At 39.1% G+C, this 25,294-nt stretch overlaps 1 protein-coding gene across 6 annotated transcripts in view; it reads right to left on the reverse strand.

Annotated features, from left to right (window-relative positions):
- Positions 1–5,444, reverse strand: part of LRP2 (LDL receptor related protein 2) — a 128,222-nt gene extending 122,778 nt beyond the window's left edge. For all 6 annotated transcript variants that reach the window (XM_040605081.1, XM_040605080.1, XM_040605078.1 and 3 more), the window contains exon 1: positions 5,139–5,444. In XM_040605081.1, the coding sequence (XP_040461015.1) occupies positions 5,139–5,232 (94 nt within the window). In that variant the 5' untranslated portion in view covers positions 5,233–5,444. The remainder of the gene's footprint in view (positions 1–5,138) is intronic.
- Positions 5,445–25,294: the final 19,850 nt, after the last annotated feature.

Consider the following 25,294-nt stretch of genomic DNA (forward strand, 5'->3'; position numbering starts at 1 on the left):
CATATTTGTCTCTGTGAAGAGTTTTCACAAGTTCTCACATCTAAAAATAATATTGTAGGAAAGCTGAACAGAATTTGGTCCAATATTCATAAAGATAAAATTAGCTACCTCTACAGTGTGCCTGTTTACTGCTCAATTAAAAATAAAAGTATTCATGTAAAAAGAAAAATCTTGACAGAAGAACCTCAAGTTCAGTGCTAAATAATGAGAAGTTAAAAAAACGCCATTGGGCTTTGATCTGGCAATAACCTAACAGTGGAAGAAGGCATACAGAGGGGGAAAGGCCCCAAACAGTGTGATTGATTTCACATCAATCCAGGAAGCCCAAAAGGAAAAGAATTAAAAGGCTTTAATGAAATTGCATTCTACCTTTCCCCCAAATGAATCTTTGCTCATTTCCTGCAAAACACATGGAAAGTAAATCTGGATTAAAGTAGGATTTCATTGCTCAAATTTCCAATCAGCTCAATTTATGAAAGAAGGTTTTGGTTTGTCTTAAAGGGAAATAGAAGCATCACATACATCACACATTTATTTTAGCTGAAATCTCCTTAGATGTTCTGTCTCTGTTTGTCTTGACTCTTGTAGCTTAATTATTTACTGTAATTCTAGCATTTGGCATAGAACCTAAATCTAACCAGGTGTCATCCAATTACTGCTTTCAATTTTTAACTAAAATTCTGGGATTTGTCCCATTCCTCACTTTAGCTGATTACTTTGCAAATTCCTGATATGCTTTGCTGAACAGAATACAGAAAAAAAAAAAAAAAAAAAGAGTAAATTATTAAGAAAATTCAAGAGATGTACTTAAAAGGTCTACTCATTAAAAAGAACCATAAAAAAAATAAGTCTGTCAGTGCACAGAAATACCACTCATTAAATAAATGTGAGAACATCATAATGTGTTTCACTGATAGGTACTTCTAAATTGTCAGCCTTCAGGCAATAAATTAGTTCAGAGCCAGGCAGATGGACACTCAATGGGATTTTTTCCTCCTAATTTTGTGTGAGTACATCTCCAAGAGAAACCAAGAAAATTATACTAGTGCAGGATTATGAACACTGCAGCCCATAGGTCATGCACAATACCTATTAAATTGTATATCAGGATTGCATAGGTATACGCATTTTCTTTGCCATCCTTTCTCCCTTCTCATTACTCCCAAATTCTCAGTCCCCAAGGAAAGTCTCACTCAAGGTCTTCAAACACTAGGTCTTGGCAGGGGCGTAATCTTACAGACAGGCTTCTCTGTCATTTAAATGTGCACAGTGCTGTACAAGGGAGTATGAATACTGACTCTGGCCTGTCGCCTACAGCAACACCACTACACATCATCCTACAGATAAATTAAATAGATTTGAGTGAAGGCAATGCCTAAAAACTACTGAATTATTAATTTTGAGATTGAACTATTACAGTGTTTGACGGAAAAGCACGTTTCCCCTTGCCATTCTGGAAAGAGCTTCTGTAGCTCTTCTCTACTTAGTCTTATTGTACCTATTCAATTACTGGCCTCACTTCATGCAAATGTTCATTGTGATTTCTGAGATATATCACACCATATAGATTCATTGTTAGAATAGCCTTCATTCTCAGGCTAATAGAGACCTTATAATGGTAACTTAGTCATGTTGGCCAGGGATACAATTCAGCTGATGATTTATCATTGCAGAGATTTAAGAAGTAAATCAAATTTGATACATTAACTTTTATATCAGAGCAAAGTTTCTGTACAAATCACGTTTTGCCAAGAAGCATGCAGAATAGATAATCAGCTTCCCTATAAAAAAAGTATTTAAAATTAAGTCTTCTAATCTTGAAAACAACAACAGAAACCTTAAAAAAAAAGGCAGTAAACTATGATTTATTGAAAAGAGGAGCAAAAAATACTAGAAGTCAACCCAGCTGTATTGATCTGGCCTCTTAACTCAGTATAGAATCCAAAATTAAAAAAAATTAGCATATATGTGGAGAGAAAGACCATTAATGGAGATACCTGCATTTCCAGAATTTGAAAGTTTACACAAATATTATGAATATCAGCATAGAAAATACACAGCCTGGCTAAGCAATCATTCATATGAATCAGTCATCTTTGATTCCATACACGAAGTGTGCTAAGGAAATAACAATATCCTTAGAAGTATCCACCAGAAAAATGGGGGAGGCAAACAGCAATTTAAACGTTGAAAACTACACAATACAGTGAAATCCTGGCCTTTACATAGCAATTTGGTACTTTGCAATAAATTGCAGCACAGTCTGAATTTCAGAGTGAGTACATGCAAGTCTGAGAAAAGATGGCACTGGCATTGTTTTGTAACTTGCACTAGTTTAACAGAATTGGTGACAAAAATCAATACCAATGTCATTTATTAAATATTTCATACTATTTTAATACATTAAATTTATTTTCTGGAAGATTTAAATAATCTCTGTTGGAAGTAGGTCATCAGGACATAAGGGATACCAAAAAGCAATGAAGGAAATTTAAGTGATTTGAAATATGTAGGTTACAGAAATATTAACTACTATATATTTGTGAAGAAAGTTCTCAATACTTTTTGTCTAGAAAGAAGGGTGGGGGTTTTTTTTGTTACAAAGAAAAACATATTTCTCTGAATTATGTATATATGATCTTATATAAATGAATTATTTTATAAAGAAGCTAAGCTAACAGTTCCTTTGGTGCTAAATCATTTAAAAAAAATTCAAACACTCTCAGGAACTAAATCCTCATTCAAAAAAGTACAGCGAGACTTCCATGTTATATAAGGTGAGCCTGATAACATACGATGTGGAATATTGCAGGAGTATTTAGATCTAGTATGCTTTGCAGTAATGTTAAAGAACTCATTGTTCAAATGTGAAGTTGCCCTAGTGATCTCATTTGACCTCTTGCAAAACTGCTGAGAGTACAACATCCATCCAGTGTGTCTACTTTGTGACTGAGCGTGAAGCACTTTGAGATTTCTCAAAACAAACATTAAGGTTAATCCCGTGATGCTCCTTCTTCACACTACCTTCACTTAGGTAGTTTTTTAGATTCCAGCTGCAGTTTTTTCTAATAAAAGCCCACAGGCAACCAGTTTTGCAGAGTAAAGGCTGTAGAACCAGGCCCTATACTACTGGCAATGACAAGAGGTGGTATTTTTTTTCAGTTTATAAGTGGTCTAACTCCAGTAAATCCAGAATTAAATAAATCAAGGAAGAATCCTGATACTATCATTTGAGCAAGTGCTCAGGTGCAGCTACTTCTAGAAACATCTAGCTTATACGGGGGAGCACTCAGATATCGCCACCAAAACCTTCAAAACCATCACAGAAGCACCTTTGAAAATACTGAGGATTAGACAAGATAGTATGATTTTCACCATTTTCCTTCTGAGCCTTGGAACTACTTTCATGATTCTTGCAATATTTTTTTTTAAATGAGTCTGACATGATCTCAACATTCAGGGAGCTGGAACTTAGAGATACCAAATATTTCACAATAATATTCACAGTGTGGCCAAGATTGCTATCCAGAGATTTTACTAGTATCAGTTACCTGTTAACTAAAACTGCACTGTTTCATTTGCAGTTACTCTACTCTGAAGGGGGTGGGGGGCAGATTGTGACACCACAGTAAAAACCTTCTGTACTTCCACTGCCTATGGATGCTAGTTCAAACCTTCCCTCTGCTTATCCTGTCATGTCGTTTACCAGGCACATCTTGAACAGTCCAAAGCGGCTGTAGAGCAAAGAAATAAACTTTCAGATCAACACTGCAGCTTCCATTCTACCCAATGTAAAATAATAGTACACAGGATTATGCCTGGTGTGACCTCCTTGGCTAGAGCTTTTGCAGGTCTCCTGCAGCACATTAGCTATCTTCTACTTCCCTGCTCGGGAGTGGGAGCTAACAGCAGTTGCTTACTTGATTCTGTCTAAGGAGCTTAAACTAAGAGTTGAGCAAAGAAAGCAGATTAACAATTTGAATGCACATGTAATACACAGACACACACAACCAGCAGGACTGCCAGGTCAATACATGGGGCCGATGGAATGCACTTCAGCCACCCTTGCTCCAACAAGACAAGCTTCGTTTTCATTGCAATTAAACCGCGAAGAGAGGGAGAGAGGAAGAGATGGGCTGCAGGCACAGGCTGTGAAGAAGACTTCAGACACAGCTACTTCCATCCCTAGCAGCCAGATTAGTACCAGAGGAGCGGCACTCAGCCTGCTCTGCCCGTCACATGCTCCCAGATGTCGCCTAGCAACAGCAAAGCTCAGAGAAAAAGTTCTCCCTCTCTCAACTTCAAATCTGCGTCTGAGACCGACTGAGGGGAGCTTATTGTGCTCCAGACTAAGCATCTGTTTCTTTCTTATAGCCTTCTGTAAATGACTGCATATACCACACGTACGCAAGCCTGACCACGCATAAACCACTCCCCCCGCCCCCCGCGCCAACAGGCACAACCTGTCTACATGCAAGTGCCACAGCCTGTGCACTTCTCATCAAAAACAACTCTAGGTACAATTTTAGTGGTCACCAAACCTGCTCTAGGAATGCAGGTGAACTCTGCTCTGCAAAACCACCCACACTTCAGTAGCAAGAAAGGCACAAAGATTGCAAGGAAAAAAAATGAAAAAACTCTGGAGTGATTTTTTTTTTAACCTTATCCAAAGCCAGTAAGCTGTACTCGCTATAGGAAAAGCTGCCCACTTGCATGTCTGCAAAACTGAGTTTAGACTGTGGAGTTGTAAAGTCTGACCTGTCCCTTCAAATTTAGCAACATTTATGTGTTACTGTCTTGTACAACCATAAAAAAAGTTTGTATAAACCAGAAAAACAACCAGAAAAAGACATCCTGGGATAATTTAAAACTAAGATGAAGTGAAGTTAGAGCCGGTGGTGTTTGTAGTGGGTTTTAAGGCGCTACTTCCTTTTCCACAACAGAAATTGACTCCAACAAATGACTCCTGAAAAGAGTCAACTGTCTCCCCTAACTATTAGAAAGAACTTCTCGAATAGCCTCCCGTTAACCCTCTAATTTCCTGCACTTTTGTCTTTTTCTCATAGAAGTCCCCTGGATAGGGATGTGCTCCTTGCCGTGCAAGTCCCGTTCCGGAGAGGCTGGAGCATAGCGCTTACCTTGGCAACTGCCCTGCATTATGCATGCAGCGAATAATATGAGCAGTTTGCAAGCAGTTGCTGCTCTTCCATCCATCCGATGGTGAGGTCCCATCTGGGCTGGGATGCTCCAGCTCCCTCAGAAGCTGGCTCCTCGACTCCGGGGTGCTGATCTGCACAGCAGCAGCACAAGGAGCCTGGTGTCTTTTTCTTATCCCGCTAGTTGCAGAAGAAAGGCGTGTTCGACTGTTGAGACATTGCGTTTTCTATAAACTCCCACCCTCCAGACATTGCATAAAGCTCTTTATACCCGTCGGCCCCGGAACTAGCATGAGGGAATCAGGCACTGCTCCAGGCCCTGCAGCCACAGGCTGCCTCTGCCCCTCCTTCCACTCTTTGCAGGACAGGCAAGATGCTTCCAAGTCCCTGCACTTTGCAGACTTTGTATCAGAGCCCGTGGGTGCTACCTTTTGAGTAGATCAGGGGAATTCAGATAGCAAGTGAAATATGTCCCGGGTTTTAGTGTCCCAAAGTGCTACAAATAAGAAAAGGATTTTTGACAACTTTGAAGAATGTCACAACGCCTACTTACCAATGCAGGGGATAAAGATTAAAACTCTTTACTATTATTGTTCCTCGCATAAATATTGTAAAAGAGAAACTGTGGGGATGAAACTTCTGCATTTTCTTAGCAGATAAATCCAGTTTGGTAAAGTTCTTTAGCTGAGAATGCTTAGGACGCCAGCTGGAGACACCTTACTCTGGTTCTAACTTTCCAACTGTGTGCAGCGCACGTGAAATGTCTGCCTATCTTTTACCGCTACCATTTCAGGAATCATATACCTACTCACAAGGGTAGAACACTGCAGCATATCACCAGGGAAAGATAAAGATATCCTAATACTTCAGTCTTGGGAAAAGGGCAAACACTTTGGAAGCTTTGCTTGCAGGATCAGAAGCACCATGCATAAACTGTGTGAACTTAAATCATTATTTTGGTTTATATTAGTCAGAAATAGTCTTCCATGGAGAAAATTTAGTTACGCCAAGCTATTCCTTTCTCTGTACCTGTGCACATGCATGTGAACAATGACTACTGTGCATACATACCATGGGAGAAAGATGGGTCTATTTCTCTTGCAAGAGGCTTTGTCAGATTAATTTTAATGACACCACCTTTATAAATTCCATATATTGTTTACATTAGCTTCATACCATGTTCATTATACAGCAGTGGGTATTTGCTGATATTGCAAGAGAACTTAAATGATATTTCAAAACATTAACTCTTCCACTTTTTCCAATGGACTGCAATTTCAATTAAAGGGTAGAGGTGTCTAGATTATTCTTGCAAAAGTTGTGTAGGAACATATTGTTGCTTATTACAAGATTGTGTTTTTTCTCCAGGTCGTGTAGGATGCTAATCCCTCTAAATCTTTCCGTAAAGGTTTTCTAACAAGATAGAAGGGGGGGTGGGGGGTGGAAGGGGGAAGGGGAAGAAGATGTGGCATGTAGGCTTTTGCAAGGTTGTGATTTATGCAGGTTCAGGGCTGTTTGGTGTAGTGGTACGACACAGCACCGGGGTCAAGCCACAAGAAACACTGGGGGCAGATCGGAATATTCAATTAGCTTCCTGGCACCTCTGAATCACAAAGAGAGGATAAGATCTCTCCATCACAAGATCCAGAGCTGCCGGGGGAGGGGGGGGGACCTGCCCTCTTCAAATCTCTCTCCTCCCTCCCACCCTCTCTCCTTTCACTGTAGGGGAACAGTGCTTGAAACATTCCTTTCTGCACGGAAGGACTTTTCCTATTGTTGTTTTCTTTGTGTTTCAGTGTTGCCAACTTACTGGAATTCTTGTCGTGGTTTCACAGCAAGGCTCAGGCTGACCAAACGGAACCAGCTGCGTTTGTGTATGGGGCCGCCGCTGCTTTAATCCCTCAACAACGCCGATGGGGAGGGAAGGAAGGGATCCTCTGAGGGTAGCAAGCAGATCTGCTGTGTGCAGATGGGTGCCTGAAAAGCCAACACACAGATTGACGGCCCTTAATTAGAAGGGGAGTTGTTTTAAGCAGTTCACACCTCAGCAACATGCAGACAGGGCAAACACTGCTTGGGAGCTATGTGTACTTTCTGTCACTATGTTTGAGGTGACCTGGATACAAGCTTTGGGAGGCACCTACCTATGTTTCACTCCCACACAGCTGGCAGCCAGAAGGTGTGGCTCCTGCCCCATTCACCATTACCATTTCTACACATCTATACTTCCCAGAGCAGTGGGCAAGAGGGATTTCTCAAACAGGAATGGTGGAGACACTGTTCATAGTGAGAAGCCCTGCGCTGAAACAGCGGGTCAAGCACTTCCCAGCCATTATACTTTGCACTCACATGACAAAATTGGCATTCAGAGACAAATGGACTGATCAGCTCAGATGCTTCACTGCTGAAGAATGATTGCCACTAAGGAACCAGTATAGGACAATGTTTTTCTCTGTTTACTTCATCTAAAGTTTTGTCCTCTCACTTCACCGTGGCACTTCATCATCCTGCCAAAGGGACCTTGTCCTGCTGGACACCATCAGATAGGACTTCAGTGAGATTAGAGGTGCAAGATCTGACTCAAAACACCTCAGGGCTTTCCCATAACTACATCCATAATCACTCGTGTTAGTGTAACATACCTCTCCCTCTCAGCTTCCTGTTGACTAAGATACCAGCTGATTGTTCTCTGAGTGAACTAGATCTAGAGATTTTTAGTTAGGTTATTTCAAGTTTAAGAAGATGCAGACTATATCTATTAGAAGGTTGGAGGGAGAAAACATAGGCAATGCAGTTGTTCACTGAACTCTGCTTTTAATTAAAAACCCAGTTTGGGATGTGTTTGCTTGCCTGGTTTTTGCTGTAAGCAAGCAATGATAAAAGCTGTTAAAGGTGTAGTTTAGAACAATGAACAACCAGCCACGTTGCTTAGCATGCATCTTTAACCTGTAAGCACAGAAGTTAAAAATTAAAAGTGTTGATTTTTGACCAGGGTTCAGTTCTAATTTAGTGTCCAAACTCATCCAATTCTTAACACAGATAGAAACACCAGGGTTGATGTATGACTAGGTAAAGATACAAAGCTGATGGTTAATTAAAAACATAAAATAAAACCAAACCACAAAAATATTCACTAAAAGAAACACTGGGTTAGATCTGCACTTGTAAACTTGTCTCTTCTGAACTTCTCAAGGCTAGGACAGTTTACAGAGGCTGAGGATCTGCCCAGTGCATTATCCAGTAAAGCTGTACTTGCCACCGGCATTTGGTAATCTTATAGTTGATCTGTCCTTGGATAAACCCAGGTTTTTCCACATAGAAAACATCCTACGTTACAAACTATATTTCCAATTTCATATTTCAAGCTTCATCATTAAATCCCATGCCTTTATCATGACAAGCTTTTTTATTATTTTTGTTTAATCATGCTAAAGCAAGGCTACCTGTAGCCATTCTCATTTTTTGAGAGAGTGTTGGTAATGAACACTCATAGAAATCTAAATTAAAGACTGTCTCTCTGCCCGAATAATAGTACAAATATGCAACAGCAGCAGTTAATTCTTCAGATTTCATCTGGTTTTGCTGTTCTACAGTTTAAAGTGTCCCATTTCTTTAATGGAACCTCTGTTTTAAAGCAAGCAACAATATTTGTGTGTGTTAGAGGATTCCTTCCTTAACAGGCAGAATTAATTTTTATATTAATTATCTATTATATTAATATGTATTATATTAATTAATATCAATGGAAGAAGTGTTTCTTTAGAGGTACTACTCAAGGCATTCCCTTCACCTAAGGCTCAATTCAGTTTGCATCAAACCCACGAGACTTCAGGGAGAGCAGACTTAGTTGTTTTCATGGGGCTCCACAGCAGCAGTGTGTATTTGGACTTTACCGCTTAATCTTTCCAAATACACGTAGTGTGAGCAGAAGTTTCCATAAATAGCAAGTCACATTTTAGGGAATTTAGCTGCATCTTGTACAGAGAACCAGTAATGATTGCAACTCTACAACATATAGAAGAAAAAAGCAGAAAACAGCCCCAAGTTTCTGATATAAACTATATCACATTTCACAGTATCTAAAACAACAGCAGTCATTTGCCAGGGAGGCATTTTTTCCAAGGATTTAAAGAACAAACAAGAACCACCTTATCTAGACTAAGAAAAAGAGGGCCTTAGTTGATATGGTTCCCACACATCTAATGTATATTCGTAACTAGAGGACCAGTTTCCAGAAGACTGGATCAAAGGTGGATCCCCAGCCCACAGGAATGTGAGAAACATTGGAGGAGATGTGAATCAGGCCAAAAAAGAAATCACAGTCAGGATTGCACAATGCAGCTGGCACTGTGGCCAGAAGTTTCCTCAAGATCTCCTGGTTAGTGACACATTACAACTTCTCTCTTTCAATCTGGAATTGTATCACTGTGCCCTGGAATAAGCAGTAGTGCATCGGAACTGTGCACCATTTTTGGTAACTGCCACTGAACAAGTGAGACTAGTAGAAACACAGCCACTGAATGAGCTTCCAAACACTCCCTGTGTATTTGACCCACAGAACTGCACCTGTGATGGAGTTTGACAGTAACAGTACAGAGGTAAGAGAGTTATTGGGAAGGCAGAAGGAAGGGAGAAAGGTTAAGAAGCTTCCCGTTGTACCCTTCACCCTTTGGTCAGCACTGTCTGGTCCAGCCTCCAAGTCCCTGTGCCTTGTCCTAGAGACACAGTCACAAAGGGCAGGCAATAATGCTTTGCTTAATCTCTAGTTACCAAAGTTCTTGGTACTTGCCTTACTGCAAGCAGACTTCTTTGGCACTTTCTCTGTCTCTGAGGAGCAGAGGTCCCCATTTTTGCTCCAGTTCATTGGCCCTTCAGTGCCTGCTCTACAAAGAAGCAACAGATGGAATTTTTACTTGAAAAGGAATGGGAGGTAAAGAGGCATTTCCAAATGACTTATTTTCTAAAAGCTTTTTAGGGTATTAACAAGAGAAATAAGATAGGCTGGAATAATTCTGAACACCCTTTACAAGAGTAGATTGAGCTACACTGAGAAAAAGGAAGACTTGAGTCCTTGTCTTCTTGATGTTTTTCAAACAACACCTCACTACAAACCAAGCTTGAGCAGCATTGCAAAACCACCAGTGCACATCACAAGAGCATTCACAGGGTAGAAAATAAATACTCTGTGATTATCTATCCTGGGTTTCATTGCATTCACATATAAAACAAAAGCAATAGAAATATTAGCATTTCCCACATTAATTTATGTCTCTGTATGATAATTTTCCCTTTCAAGATTATGCATTTCAACACCATATTCCATAAAGCAGAGAAACACATAGCATATATTTCAAAGTAAGAAACAGTGTATCTTCACTTCTGAAGCCAGGAACTGGTTAATTACACAAGGATCTACTGTTTTTCATGGGATGCTAACTCATTCAATATATCACTCTTGGATAACCGATGAGGCAAAAACAGTGAAGGAAAGCCCCTGCCTCATGTATTGAAGAAATGTAATAGTAAATGAAACAAGAAAGAAGTTTCCCACACTACGGAGCACTACTCTAGCTCTGCCTAGGCCACAGCCTTTTTCTATATGATAGCAAGTCACCTAGAACTTCTGAAGCATTCGTCATTTTCTGATTTAAGACACCTGGACCTGTTTAGCAAAACCTGAAGCTCCCATTGCTGTAACCAAAGTTGATTAGAGCTGTGCTTTAAAAGTGTAATTAATACCAAGTACCCTGAAACTCCAAGCCCTGGATATCTTTATTGAGGTGCCAAAAAACCCCGCCAAATCCAAAGAATATTTTAATCATTGATTCTGTGCATCCATTCCCTACGCATAAAAATCACATTAATCTCTCAGGTACTTTACAGATGAGAGCTAGAAAAAATTCTGAAAGGAAATTAGTAAGTTTCTTCCGAGTGAAAAATAAGTAGTATAAAAGGCAATGGGAAAAAACAGTGTATCATCTACCTCAGCTATCGCTACAAGTACATACAGATGTGATAAGAGGTAACACTGAGTGAAGCTGGTGAGGCAAGATTACTCTTCTTTTATGTATCATTCAAACTCACTTCCCATAGAGTTAATTAAAAAACTTAATTACCAAATAGGCAACAGTATCTACCATGTGTTACATGCTAAATTACCTATTTTCATTGGTATACATCCCTATTAATAACAGATTTGAAGTCTGCTTAGGATAAACACCTTCTTAAGTGGAACTCTCACATACTAAGAACTGTCTCCTTCCTCCAACAGCCAGGATGAAATGCTTGAGAGATCACAAAAGCAGCCTATGAAAAGCACCTGAGAAGAGATAAATAACAAGCCTTCAGATCAGTAGTATTACTTCAAATTTCAGACCAAACGCAGGATAACAACAGTAAGCAAATGAGGACGCAAGTCAGCAGTATAGGGGTTGCAGGTAACAGATTCTCACAGTTTTGATAAGTATTTCAGAGCAGAGATTAACTGCTACCTACTTAATAGAAAAGCCGAAAATATGGTCTTACTCTGTGAATTTTCTTGAACAAGCCTTCATGCTTATTGAAAAAGAAGACTAGACAGCAATAGGCCTATGAAACACAGTCTTTCCGAGAACAAAGTTACTCGGCGTTATGACCAAAATATAGCTACCCCGCAATACCCTGTGCATGCCAACCATTGATTTGTATACCGAGATATTTATTGTATAAATACATTTTGTTACATTAAATTAAATGGAAAAAGAAAAAGATAGCTCAAGATAAGCCACATTTTAGCAATTCTTAACTGATTGCTAAGGAACAATACCCAAAATATTTGCTTTGAAAACAGTACCTGATTCAGCCAACCTGCAAAACTACTTTGACAAGAAGAGATCAAACTCATGAATGCATGAGGTCAAAAGGATTACAATAATTAAAAAAAGACCCTCTCTCCCCCTTGGGGAACTAGTTCACAGGAATGAGATATAGGACAGTTCAGTGAGCACAGACATTGGTAAGCAGGGTAACTTGCTTGAGAAGTCCACCCTTCCCCCTTTATCCATCTTCCCTTGAAGCTGCAGCATTGCAATTCATACTCCCTTTTGTCCCCTCAGTTGTGCAGGTCCTCAAGAGAGCACTGACTGCTATGCCTGCCTTACATCACAGTCCCACAAAAACAGGATAGAGCTGCAAATGGTAGTAGGGGGCAAAACACCATTAAACCAACTTTATTACTCATGCCAACATCTCATCAGGTCGTGCTTTACAACCCAGGAGAAATAGGGTAGCATGCCTGCAGAAGCTAGATCCACCTGAGCTACCATCAGCAGAGCATATAATGTTATTTTTATAGCCACTTGAAAGAACAGAGAATTGTGAGGTGGAAGTCTGCCATCAAAAAACAGCTTAATGATGTGGTTTGTGTTTTGCAAGATAGCTAACCGAATTCCTCCTTCCTCTCAGCACTCGTTCTTACATACAGAAGTTATTATTGTATAATCCAGTTCCAAAATTTAAGATTTTTCCTGATTAGGATACTTCCAAAGACCTCAGCACAGTAAAGGGTACCCCTGCTGTTTTACTGTTTTGAATACAGAGCAATCAACATTACTCAGGATGAGATCTGAAATTAAATCCGACAGTAAAGTTACTTTTCTGGTGCTTACCTTAAGAAATTTCAGACCTCGCATTTCTAATGCAGCTGCTCTGCACCATAAATTGAAGGGTATATTCAAGAAACTGGAACACATTCTTTAGTGATTTTGCCTAAATTTCCACTGGAACAGTAGTTCATGAGTTTGAAAAACTGTATAGAACAGAGCTATGCAACATACTTATTGTAATTACTGTGTCTTAGAAGGCTTTGGGAGGAGGTTTTTCATAGCTTTTTTTCCTCTTTAAGATAAACAGCTGTGCTTAAATGTCATTGTAAGTCAGAGCCACAAGCTATTAAAAGTAAATAGGAGGTTACATACCACATACCCCTAGATATTAAAACTCCTCTTGTTCCTTAAGAATGACTGTTTAATGTTTAGCTTTTCTAGAAAAACTGGAGCTATGTCACTTTGTGTCTAGGCACTTTAAGAGATACTAATGAAAATGCCCTAGGTCCCCATAATCCTTTGTGGCTGATTAGGTACAGTAGAAGAAGTTGTTTCATTAATTTGCAGGCCATGAGCTTGAACCCTCATATTGACCTGAAAGTAATGTTTTATTCATATTGTAGCATTGTAGTCAGAACTCCAGAAATAATTAAAAGGACAAGCCTCAAACCTTAGACCTTTGAATTATGAAGCTGGGTACCCAGTTAATTATTGCACAATGGAAAAAGGGGAGTGGGGACTCAGCAGTCCTGATATATTACTATTGCCATCTACCTGTGAAAAACTGATGGGTGATCAAGTACATACCAATAAGTATGTATTCAACTCCCAAAATGTTCAGATGATTTCCACAGGTTACTGTTACAAAGCTTTCTTCTGGATCAAAAAAAAGTATTTAGACATTACGTTAAATTCTGGCTTCATTAGACTAACAAGGGAAAACTCCAAAGTTCAGTAGTTTTAGCTAAGATTCACCAGTAGTCAGTAGCTCCCCATAGCCATTATTCAAATGAAACACAAGATGTCTGGATCTACTGCAGGAAGAGAAGGTGGTATTTTTCAAGAAGAAATGACAAAAACCCATGCCTGACTTCAGAATCTAGATATCTAGTTGTCCTAGATACAAGCAAGAACTCATTATAGAAAACATTCAATATTTCCAGTCAACCTTTCAGACAATCAGTCCCCTGAATTTTTATTAGCTGTTGTTCCTGATTGATCCTCAAGGCTTGTTAACCTTTTGAGTATAATAAAAGTATTCAACCTGTAGAGCAAAGGTACATATATATGAATGGTGAAGTTCTCATTTAAAAAGCTGTCACCATCCAACAGGCAGATGATGATACTAAGAAATGCTGAAGTAAAAGCTGCTAATCCATATTTACTTTTTCCAGCAGAAGTCAACATCTCTCTCTTCCAATTCAGCAATCAAAGAAACCTAGCAAAAATGCAAGACATTTACATCCTCTGTAACTAACACAGGCATCCCACACCATCCTTGTAATACAATTTAGTCATATCAGTTCCTTCATGCACCTCATTGCCAATAACCACTGTTGATTCCATCTTGCTTGGGCTTTGACAGATCTCATTAATGTAGTAATACATTAGCTTTAGACAGGCTTTTTCATATTTTAAATCAATTTATATAAGTAAGCTTCAATAAAATTTACAGAACACATTCAAAACACATTAAACTTCTATCATTTTTACTATCAGCCAACTTTTCTAAATGTCACCAGACTACAACTGTTTCAAATATTGAAGCACTGACTACAATCCACAGATACTCAAATTACATATAAAGTTATCACCAACACTTTTTCCACTACCGCACCAAAGTCTTTTTGATGAAAGAGAACATTAAAGCCAAATCTTGCTCTTAAAGCTACAGCACCAAGAACCATTTACTATTCTCTTAATGGACGTCATGCTCTTCCCTTTGTTTATTTCTGTTGCTATACTCTCACTTATCCCAGTATGGATTACATATTCTTCTAAAATGCCATTTCCTTTTCCTTTTTTCCTTCCTTCCCAATATATTCTCATCTTCCTAATACCTCCTTGCAGGCATTAATTTATTTCTTTAAAGAGTAAGTTACAAAAGATAGCAAACAGGACTGCAAAAAAAAAAAAAAAAGTAATCAACATGTGCAGTAGTTCTTACTACTCTTCTGTAAAGTGACGTACTGATCAAGTTGCAGTACAAGATATAAAGTCAGATTTACAACTCTGAAGCTGCTGGTTTGAACTAACTAAACAGCATAAAAATGTCATACAAACTGAATATGGTTTAGGGTCACCAGAGCAGATCCTACGCCAGACCACAACGACAATGTATACCAGGAAGAGATGAAGGTATAACACTAGAGCCTGTATGTTTTCGCCTAGTTTCCAGTGATCCCTGGACAACTATATGTGAGGTAGAGCAGTTTGTTGACTAGTTACTATGCCTGTGATGTTTAAATCCCCATAAACCAGGATTAGGAAAGGACAAAAGGTACTTTAAAGCCACCTGTCATCATCTCACACTCATCCCCAGTTAAACACAGTGAAAGACTAGGGGTTTGTGGGCAGTTTTCCATTTTAGTTTGACCTTTAGGTTTTAACAGTATAATAATCAGGTTAAATTAGAAGAAAGCTATTCAAAATATCATTGCCTCTGGGATTCATTTAAGGGTTAGAACATAAGAATAAGGGAATTCCCATATTCTAGAATACCAAAGAGAATCATTATAATTTTTGAGATTAAAAAAACCTGTCACAATGACCACTTTCCACAGGGACATGATTGCACTCCATGCCCTCCATCATATGCTACAGGAGATGCCTTTTTTTTTCCTCATAGCAAAAGGTATTTTTCCATGGGTCACATTCCCAAAATCAGGTTAAAGAATTTATCATCCCTGCTCATGTTTCACTGTTTCTAAATATAGAGGACATAAGGACATTTCAAGTAATGCTTTTCATTAAAACTTAGTATCTAGGAGCCTAATCATATTTTTACACCAATCCATCCAATTAACTCTTAATTCTAATTGAAACTTTGGGTGCCACTATCAAATAAGTGTATAAATTATTCTCATAATTATTTTATTACTAAAGCCTGAATAATAACTGCACTGGACACGAGTATTTTCAGTGTTTTTAAGGCGTGTACATATTAATATGTACTTCAATTTTTACGTATGGACGTGCACAGATTCTGAATATAAAATTTAAATGCTATCTCCTGCTCTGGAAAACACAGTAATATATTAACTGATGCTTGCAACCTGCTTACATGGATTTATGATAAAACCATTCTGCTACCATAGCAATTGCTAGCTAGCGAAGTTCCATGTATTGCTTTCAAAATTTCAAAATCCAGTACTACATTTTAAAGCATTATTAGCAGTGTCTAAAGATCAGATAAGCATTTGTAGGGTAGGAAAATTCAGTCTGCACACTAAGGTTTAATTCTGGTATCAAATCAGTGCTAGAAAATTAGCCTCCAAGATACAAGGTATTGAGATGATTTACAGATACTATGGAAGTCAGAGATCCTTTTTCCCTTCTTTCCTCTTGCTACATCTCTTCCATGGCATTCCCTCATCCAGCTGTTGGGCAGGGCACAATTGTAAGCAGCCCTTAGTATGTGCATTACGGCTACAGACAACCCGGGAACACAGCTATACTTCCTGCAATTAAATTGAAAATATCTTCCTTGGATTAAATTCCTTTTGTCCCTTTTGTATTTGTGAAGAACAGGAGTAGACAAACATGATGTTGACTCAGTGTACAAGTTCAATTATACCAGTAAATTTTACAGAAAAAAAGCACAGAACTAGCCTGCTGTCATTTTGGATGATTTGGGGAGAGGAGTAAGGAAGAAGAAAAAAAAAGTGGGTGCATCTTCCACTGTCTCCACCACAGTCCATTCTCCCAGATGTGCTCAATCTGAACATACTATATAGCACAGAGACTCTCACGCCAGATTCCCAAACAGAAGCTTTGCCCTTGATTTAAACATCTACAGAAATACTGCATTTGGTATTTTTGATACATTGCTGGCACACTTGCTGAAGCAAAAAATCAGTTGGCAATAGGCTGCATTGAACCTTCTATACAAAATAGTTCAGTATTCTTAGGGATTTCATCACACACTTGCTCTTGTAGTATCTATGTAACTCATTGCTCAGTTTAGAATCTAGTCACAAAAGGGAGAGGCCAAAAATAAATGCAAATCACTATAAACAATTCAAAAATACACTAAATATTGGTTTGGTAGTTTTACCCTACAAGATAATAAAATATTCCCTTTCAGTTTTAACGTCATTTTGATCTTTATGTCTGTATTCTCCTATCTGCCAAACAAAGCAGAGATCTTTGCTACTGTCACTTGTTTCCTTCCTCTCCTTGGCGAGGAGAAGTTTTGTGGTTAATTCACAAACAGAGGTAAAGTTTTATGGGCAACAGTCGTATTTACATTTTCAGACTATTGAAGTTTGTAACTCTTAATAGCTTGCTGAATTCAGGTTTGGTTTATTTAAACTACCTGGCAGAATCCTCTCAGATTTTGGTTTGTGTTTCTTTTAGTATTTGGTTTACACAATTTTCCAGCAAGAATGAATGACAAAAAGAAGTCAACAGGATCTTTTCTATCAACTCAATTGCAACATCAAAAAAGAGGTGTTTCACATCCACATTTGCAGAAACATGCCCTAATTTCCTTGAATTTAAATCTATGTTGTGACATGCTAGAACCTGACTCAAATTCTGCAGCTAGTCTTTTCTCAGCAAATACCTTCAGGTGAAAAAGTGGGAGATGGTTGGAAGAAAGCCTGGTTCTTTTAATCTTATCTAAGCACTCCTGAAAGGAGTTACAGCTGAAGATAAGGGATGTTATGTCACGTGCCTTTTCTGCCTTAGAGTTCTTATCATGTATAGGGAATAACCCCATTTCTACAACACCAATTTTAAGCTACTGCAATTCCAGCATCTTTACAAGAGATGTTCCTGATAAGCACAAATATGAAGAGAACCAGGCATAGTCATAACATTTAACTGTGACAGTAAAATTAGGGCTACCATCTACTGCCACTGCAACACCAAGTTAAAAAAAAAAAAATAAAAGCCATGCTTGGCCTTTGAAGTGATCTTTACTTTGGCTGCTCCTGGCTAAAAGGTTTACAGGGAGGAGGAGAATTTTTTCCTGATCTCTGAGGTGACATTTAACAGACCTGGGAAACAGACATCAACTGTGAGGGTCTACTCAGGAAGGCCTATGGCATGAATGACTTCTAAAAGCAAATGAAAGAGTAATGCTTTCAGTACACTTAACATCTCATTCTCTGACAAAAGATTTCTTCCTTCTTGACTTTATCTTCCTTTTGATAGGAACCATTACCCACAGGGCTGAGATGGACCAAATACCTGACACAGTAACAACTGTTGGAAAGAAACACACAAGAATCGAAGAATCTTACATAAAATCCTAGTAAACTGCAAATTCCTCCTGCTTGCATTTGGCAGAGTACCTGCCCTAACTATGCTAAACAGCATGCTTTATACTATACAATGATCAAAACCAGAAGCAACCACTTCTAGTTCAGTCAACTTCACACTTTTTATTATTTTAAAATTCTTCCACTAGAACTTTATATATTTAGACTGGGTAAGAAGTTCTACTCTAAATCAAATCCCCAAGAGGTTCTTAAGCCAAGGAGGCAAGAAGGTCTAAGATCCACTGCTTTCTACCACACTACAAGTACTGCAAGCAACAGGCACTGCAGGTACAAGTGGTTGCTGCTTTGTCTAGGTCAGGCTTTGTGAACGTGCAGAAAAAAACCCATACCGCTGTTTCCCTCAACCTTACTACTGCATCATCCACCACCATCTCCCAGTTCCCAGTTACAGTTTAGAAGCATCATCCCAGAAATTCAGCAACCTTTACAGGCATGTGGTAGTTGTCATTATATAATTAATGGAAGAGAGTTTTGAACCGTATTTTGGGCAGTTCTGTCCCACAGCGCCCCCAGCACGTCCAATCTCTACAAATCAATGTGAAGTAATTAAAGATGCTCCACAAAAAAAGCTACAATCTGTAAGGTATATATCTGCAGCTAACATGTCTACATAAAAAGTTGCTTAGTTGGAACATAAAAGGTGCAGTGAAGATGCTTCAGGATCCTGCTCACAGAAGGTACTTTGACATTCTAATTCAGCTAGTATTTGAAGTTATCACAGTTCAACATACAGTCTCAAGAATATAAGAAATCCAGCACTGAAGAGTTTCTTAATTTTAACTGTGAGGAACATTCCCTCCCAGTTATGTCAGCACTACCACCTCACTCTTGAAAAGCAAGTTCATCAGGGAAAAAGTTTCCTGAAAACATAAGCAATAAATGCAGGTAATTAAAAGAAGTGGGGGAAGGAGCAGGCTGATAGGCTAGCTTTGGATCTCAAAAAAGACAGGAAAGATGAGCTCATTTTGGAAAACTTCTGAAATTAATTTTGTTTAACTAGTACTATATCTTCATGCATTCCCTTGAATTATACTTTTCTGAAAATCTTCTTACTCTGAGACAATTCAAAACAGAATTAATTTTAACCATGAAAACATAACAGAATATTTTGAATCAGCATTTTCATTTCAGCTGAATCATTAATAGTCTGAGCCCCATTCACAAACAGAGCTTGGCAAAACTCATTTACTGCTGCCTGATGTTGCCCAAGTAATTTTTTATCTCCCTGCCTGTCAGGTGGAGATATGGACAACATAAGGAAATGTAATATAGCCTTAGACATTTACTGTACATGCAATATCCAAAGCTCAATTAAGAATACCTTTGGGAAGAGAGTGTAGACATGTTATCTTTAAAAAAACACTTTATTTTCTGCGGGTCAGAACAATTGAGGCTTTTCAAGTGGTTTTCAGAAGAGAAGGCTGAAGGTCTGTCACATGAGATTAACTCTTAAAAGGACTAGTTCTTATACAAAGGAAGCGCATGCAAAGGGCAGTAATATACGAAGCAGGCTAGGTTAACTAACAAAGCCGGCTAGGTTAACTAACAAAGCCTGTATCTCAGTCATTTTAGCAGCCAATGTTATCCATACAAAAGATCTTACTTCCCACCCCTCTTTTTTTCTACTTCAAGGACACCTCCAGTAGGCCATGCTCCATTACATGCCAGTGCTTGCTCAGCAGTTATTTATGATAGCATTCCACAGGTAAAGGAGGAGGAAAGGCCAGCTATTCCCATCTACATATTTCTGATCCATAGCTAAAGTGCAATGCCCAAACAGACCATTCAACAGAAAAACAAAACTACAAAACCACATTACATGTTTTGGTCTGGTTTTGAAGCAGTGGTTATAGTCATAGCACTGCTACTCCTACATGACAGAAAAATTTCCTGAGTTTTTTTTTTAAAAAATGTTAGTCGTAGTACTGAGATTAATAGCCTTGCTCTATCAGTCATCTCAAAATAAATCACTGCAGTCAGCAATGCCCACAAAACGTTCCTACTTGAGCCAAGACTGACACCCAGTGGCCACATCGCAAATGTTTTTACTTTTTTTTTTTCTTGTATGCCAACTATAAGAACCGAGATTCCACAGTGAGATTCTACTCCAGACCTTCAGCCTTCTCTCCTGAAAACCACTTGGAAAGCTTCAGTTGTTCTATAGCGTAAATAATAGAAAAATAAATCCGCTGAAAACTCACACTATATATAAACTTGTTTTCTTAAGAGCCTCTAACAAGGCAGATGTTTTGGGGCACTATGCACTTGCATTTAACCCATTTAGAATACCACAGGCTTTAAAAAAAGTAGAGAATCTAGTTCCACCTCTCTAATCATTACAGTTAATAGATGATAATACCAGAAGGAAAGGAAAAACATGTTTGATACTAAAGCACTGTGGTAAAGTTAATTACTTCAGAAATGGACATTTATTTTCTCTGTTTCCACACAATCCTTTTTACAAGGATTACAAACTGTAAGCATGGTATTACATGCAAGTATTAGTGATTAATTAGTTACTGATTTCACTTGATGCCATGTTAATATACAGGTTCTAGCCATTGAATTTCAGTCTAACAAGGGAAGTAATTCTTTGTGGAAGTAGAATACACAACACATGTAAAATTATCATCATACATGGAAAACACAAGTTTACTTTCTATATCTCATTTCATTCATCTCAAAAGCATCAATACCATAATAGGTAAGTCTATTTTGATTGGGGGTGTATCATTAAATCTAACTGAGCAATAGGTAAGTCATGTACTTGTTTGTGAGATATTTCAAAATAAAAAGGCTTATTTTATTCTCCCTCAAAGACACTAGCTGTTACGATTTTGTTTATGTGTGGTGCCTCAACAGGCGTAACTACATAGAGTTAACATTTCAGCTTATCCAAAGATGGTATAGTAGAGTTTTGTGATCTTAGCAGCAAGTACTTTCTTTATCATATGCCCCATCTTTGGTAAACACTTAGCAGCATGAACCTTCAATATGATTAACAAAATATGGCAGAATGATACAAATATCAGTAGGCTATCATTACAAGTGGTTATTATCTCCCTAACACTATCAGCAGTTTAGCAAACACATCCAAGCCATAAAGCAGCACTTACCAGATTAACAGAATAAGATTCTCCACTGAAAGGTGGGAGAGTATCATCGATCCAGCAAAGTCGTGTTTTAGCTGGTAAAACACAGCTTTGCTGGATTAGTGTTACTGTTTCACCAGCTAAAACACCCAAGAATCATTTCTTTCAGAGGCACTAGACTTTCCATCACAACAAGTGAAAACTTCAATATCCTGAAAAGTCTGAGACAAAAGTCTCTGCATTTTGAGTCTGAGCTACAGTTAGTCTTCCTCAGACAGTGTATCAATTTCAAGAATAGTAATAGTATCTTGAAATTGTAAGTCTATTTGGAAGAGATGATGCAAATCTTCTCTCAAAATCATTTTAGATGGAATATGAATGCTGCACGATGCCAATTATGAACTGTCAGTTGCTTGATCTGAAGTATTTCAGCTTCCCATTTGATGGTAATAGGAGAAAGTAGAAAAGGCACAAAAAGGCTACCAGGATATTTTTCTTTATAGCACAAGCCATATCAGAGTATTCTAGATTTAAAGATTAGAGTACATGTTTTGCAGTGCAGATTCCAGAAGACCTATTGCTGAAAAGATACTCAGTTCAGCAATAGCACAGGATAGTACTGTGGTAGCATCTATGCATTCAAATATCTGCAAGCGGGTCAATCAGATCACCTGCTGAAACACAAACCACTTAGAAACAAGTCATTCAGAGTACCTGTAGGTTTTATAAGAAATTTTGTCTGTTGTTCCTTAAAAGGCATAGAACACTTAGCACGCAGATTTATAAAATACTAGCTGTTACAGAAGACTGGAGTCTACAGTTTAGTGTCCATACCATCTATACCTGGTGCAAAACATTACATTCACTTTTAGTCTATGTAAACTGAGTTAGAAGCTTAATACTAATACCAGTAAAGATGTAAAGATCCTTTCTGTGTAGCAGCTATTCTTTCCTGCATCCATGTCTATAGCCAGCAGTGACTGATATGAGCCAGAAGTGGATACACCTGGAAAAGTGCAAGGACACATGACTGTGAGCTCAGTAAAATAGAAGGTTCTCTCAAATGTGTTCCTTTTTGTTCTCTCTATTCTTGCAGCAATGTACACAGCTGAAAACTTCTTACCACTGTCCCATATTCATTCAGTGAATACAGAAAAGATAACCCAAAACACCTTGAATACCTAGACTGTTTTTATTCAGTAGCCAAATTTCCTCATTTTCCATAAGCACACAAATCACTGATATTTTCAAGACACCTTGTAACTGCCCCAGTACTACTCTCTGCACAGCTCTGGAGACAGGGAACATCCTGCTGTCCTCTTTTGATATCTAACAGGGCCTTCATAGCCTGAGTTGAGGGAAGAAACACTCCTTTTAAGAGTGATGCTCCAATCATTTGCACAAAGAACGTCTGAGAAAGTATTTGGGAAAATTACTTCCAAGTTTCTTTTCCTATCTCTACATTTCAAAGGTAAAGCTGCTGAGTTTCATTATTATGTAAGGACTTGGAGTTAAGTAAATATTATTTTGACTACAGTTGACAATATGGTTCATGTGGCAATTAGAATGTCTAAAGTCATGCTAACATTCAGACTTTTTGGTATCTTGTATTTTTAATACTGAAAAAGGTATAGGTGAAACTACTTAAAGTTGTGCTTGCATATGCTATTTAACTTTCAACTTAAGTACTTGTAAAGCCATGCCATTCCATTTCAAATTTTACTTAAACTAACATTTATATATTTTTACATACAGTTAAAGAAAGAAGATATGTCAGTTCATGGTAAGGAAGAGCCTTATCAATATCTTTTCTTCTCTGGCATATGAAGGTAACAAGTCCACAACTAGCTTAATACATTTCTTTGAATTCAGGAGCTTCAGCATGCATAGCTGCAAAACTACCAATAGAAATTTAAAAATTTATTACTGAAATGAAAACATTGTTGAAATAAACCCCATCATCATTAATAGATTAGTTTCTACAGCTACCATCTGAGCCAGAAAAACAAGTGAACTTGGATTTTTGCTAGGCTAGATACAAAGAATTAAAGCAGAATGTATTTCAAATGGTAGATGCTTATAGAAAATTATTACCGTCCTTCAGTAAGCCAATTCCTACCTAAACAAACCAATAATTTTCTTCACTACAAAAAACTGTGTTAGACTAGCACTGAATGTGTTACATCACTTTTTTTAATATTGCCTCCTTCCCTCAGCTTCACACCACGGACTGTATTCTTACACTCTTGCAAGAGGCATAAGTCAACTCTGCAGTAGAAACCAAGTCTCCAGTACAAAAAGCCACTAGCCATTTTGTTCCTCACACTAATGTCTCCACTCCCGGAAAGACATTCCCCTCAGCTTAAACGTCCATCTGTCTGTCAGGCACAGGAGACCCTTACAGTAGCCGCTGAGAAAAGCCAAGCTGCTTGCCCTCAGAAGCAGAGCCGTGTGTACACAGAGCTGCTGCAGTAGCTTCAGCTGTATGTACTAGCTAAACAGCAAAAGACAATCAGACTTCGCTTTTAAAATTCTGTATGTACTAGCTAAACAGCAAAAGACAATCAGACTTCGCTTTTAAAAATTTTTGTTATTTCCTCATGGGGATTGCCGCCAATACAGCGCCAGCCGCCAGAACCCCTGAACAACCCGCGCCGCCAGTCAGCACGCGGCCGGCGGGAAAAGCCCCACAGCCGCCCGCCCCGCTGCAAACGATGTTTCCCAGCATGCACTGCTTCGGCCGCCGCCCCCCCTGCGCCTCAGGCGGCCCTCGGCCGTGCTGTCCCTGCCGGCCTCGGCACCGCGGGCCTCGCATCCCGGCCCGGCAGCTAGGTGCTGCAAGCCGAGGCCTGGGAGCGGGCACAGCTATTCGCTTCTCTTAAGAGGTCCCACGCAACGCAGCTTTTACCAAGTTTCATTTTATCCCTGTACATCTTAACCCACCTTCTATTCTGTAATGTCTCAACCACCTAATAAAGTCCTGCAACACTCAGGTACAAAATCAGGCACAGAGCTTAAAGGCACTTTATAAAGGCTAACCAGCAAGGTTCAGTGGGCTTGGTGCTCCAAATATTTAGGAATAGGCAGGATTAAACACTGCCATCTGCTGTCAATTGTACCTGTGCGATACCATTCAATAATAATTGCATTTCATTAAGAAAGCCATAATCCAGGCTCCTGCAGGTAACGCATACTCACGTGTAAAAACCTACCTGTGGAGCGTACTACAGGCACACTTAAAGGAAAGAGCTGTTCCAACACCGTACAAAATGGATGAATAGATCAGTTCCTCATAACATTGCTCCACAGAAGCAACTCTCTTAGTTACATTTTATAAATTCTCATTTATAAACAGATGTTTAAACATACTTGCCTTTTCTAAAGCCCCTAAATGAGGTGGAGTTGTGCTAGTTTATGTATGAGAGTGAAGACCTGCCCTCAGCTCCAGTATCGTAGCATTTAGGTGCAAACAAACGAGGGATTACAGGGCTGATATTTCACACAGCTCACCGAAGGGGTTGTGAAAAAATACACCCACTGGCATCCCAGTGCCTACCAGCACTCATGCCAAGCTGTAAATAGCAGCACCAGCTCTGCCAGGAGCAGTAGTGGCCAGCTGCATCCCCAGGGCAGGGGGCACAGGGGCTCCCCAGTGGGTCAGAAGCACAGGGCCCATCCCACTGCCCCCAGCAAAGGAGCTAGGCAGGCTCAGTGTATCAGGCACCCCTACAGGGACAGGACATCAGCCACAGCATATCCAGGCAAGGCTGTGAAAGAGCCACTGACCGACATCCCACAGCACACTAGGGCAAGGACCGATGGCCACAGGCTGAGCTGAAATAGAGGCCCCAGACCCATGGCCAAGGGTGTGTGTGTGGGGGGGTATCAGGTGAAGCTGGCCAAGCCCATTAAGGCTTACTATTCCACTAAGGGCTCTGAGAGCTAGTTTACTAGCA

This window comes from Falco naumanni, chromosome 8 (genome assembly GCF_017639655.2).
Source record: "Falco naumanni isolate bFalNau1 chromosome 8, bFalNau1.pat, whole genome shotgun sequence".
Classification (NCBI taxonomy): Eukaryota; Metazoa; Chordata; class Aves; order Falconiformes; family Falconidae; genus Falco; species Falco naumanni.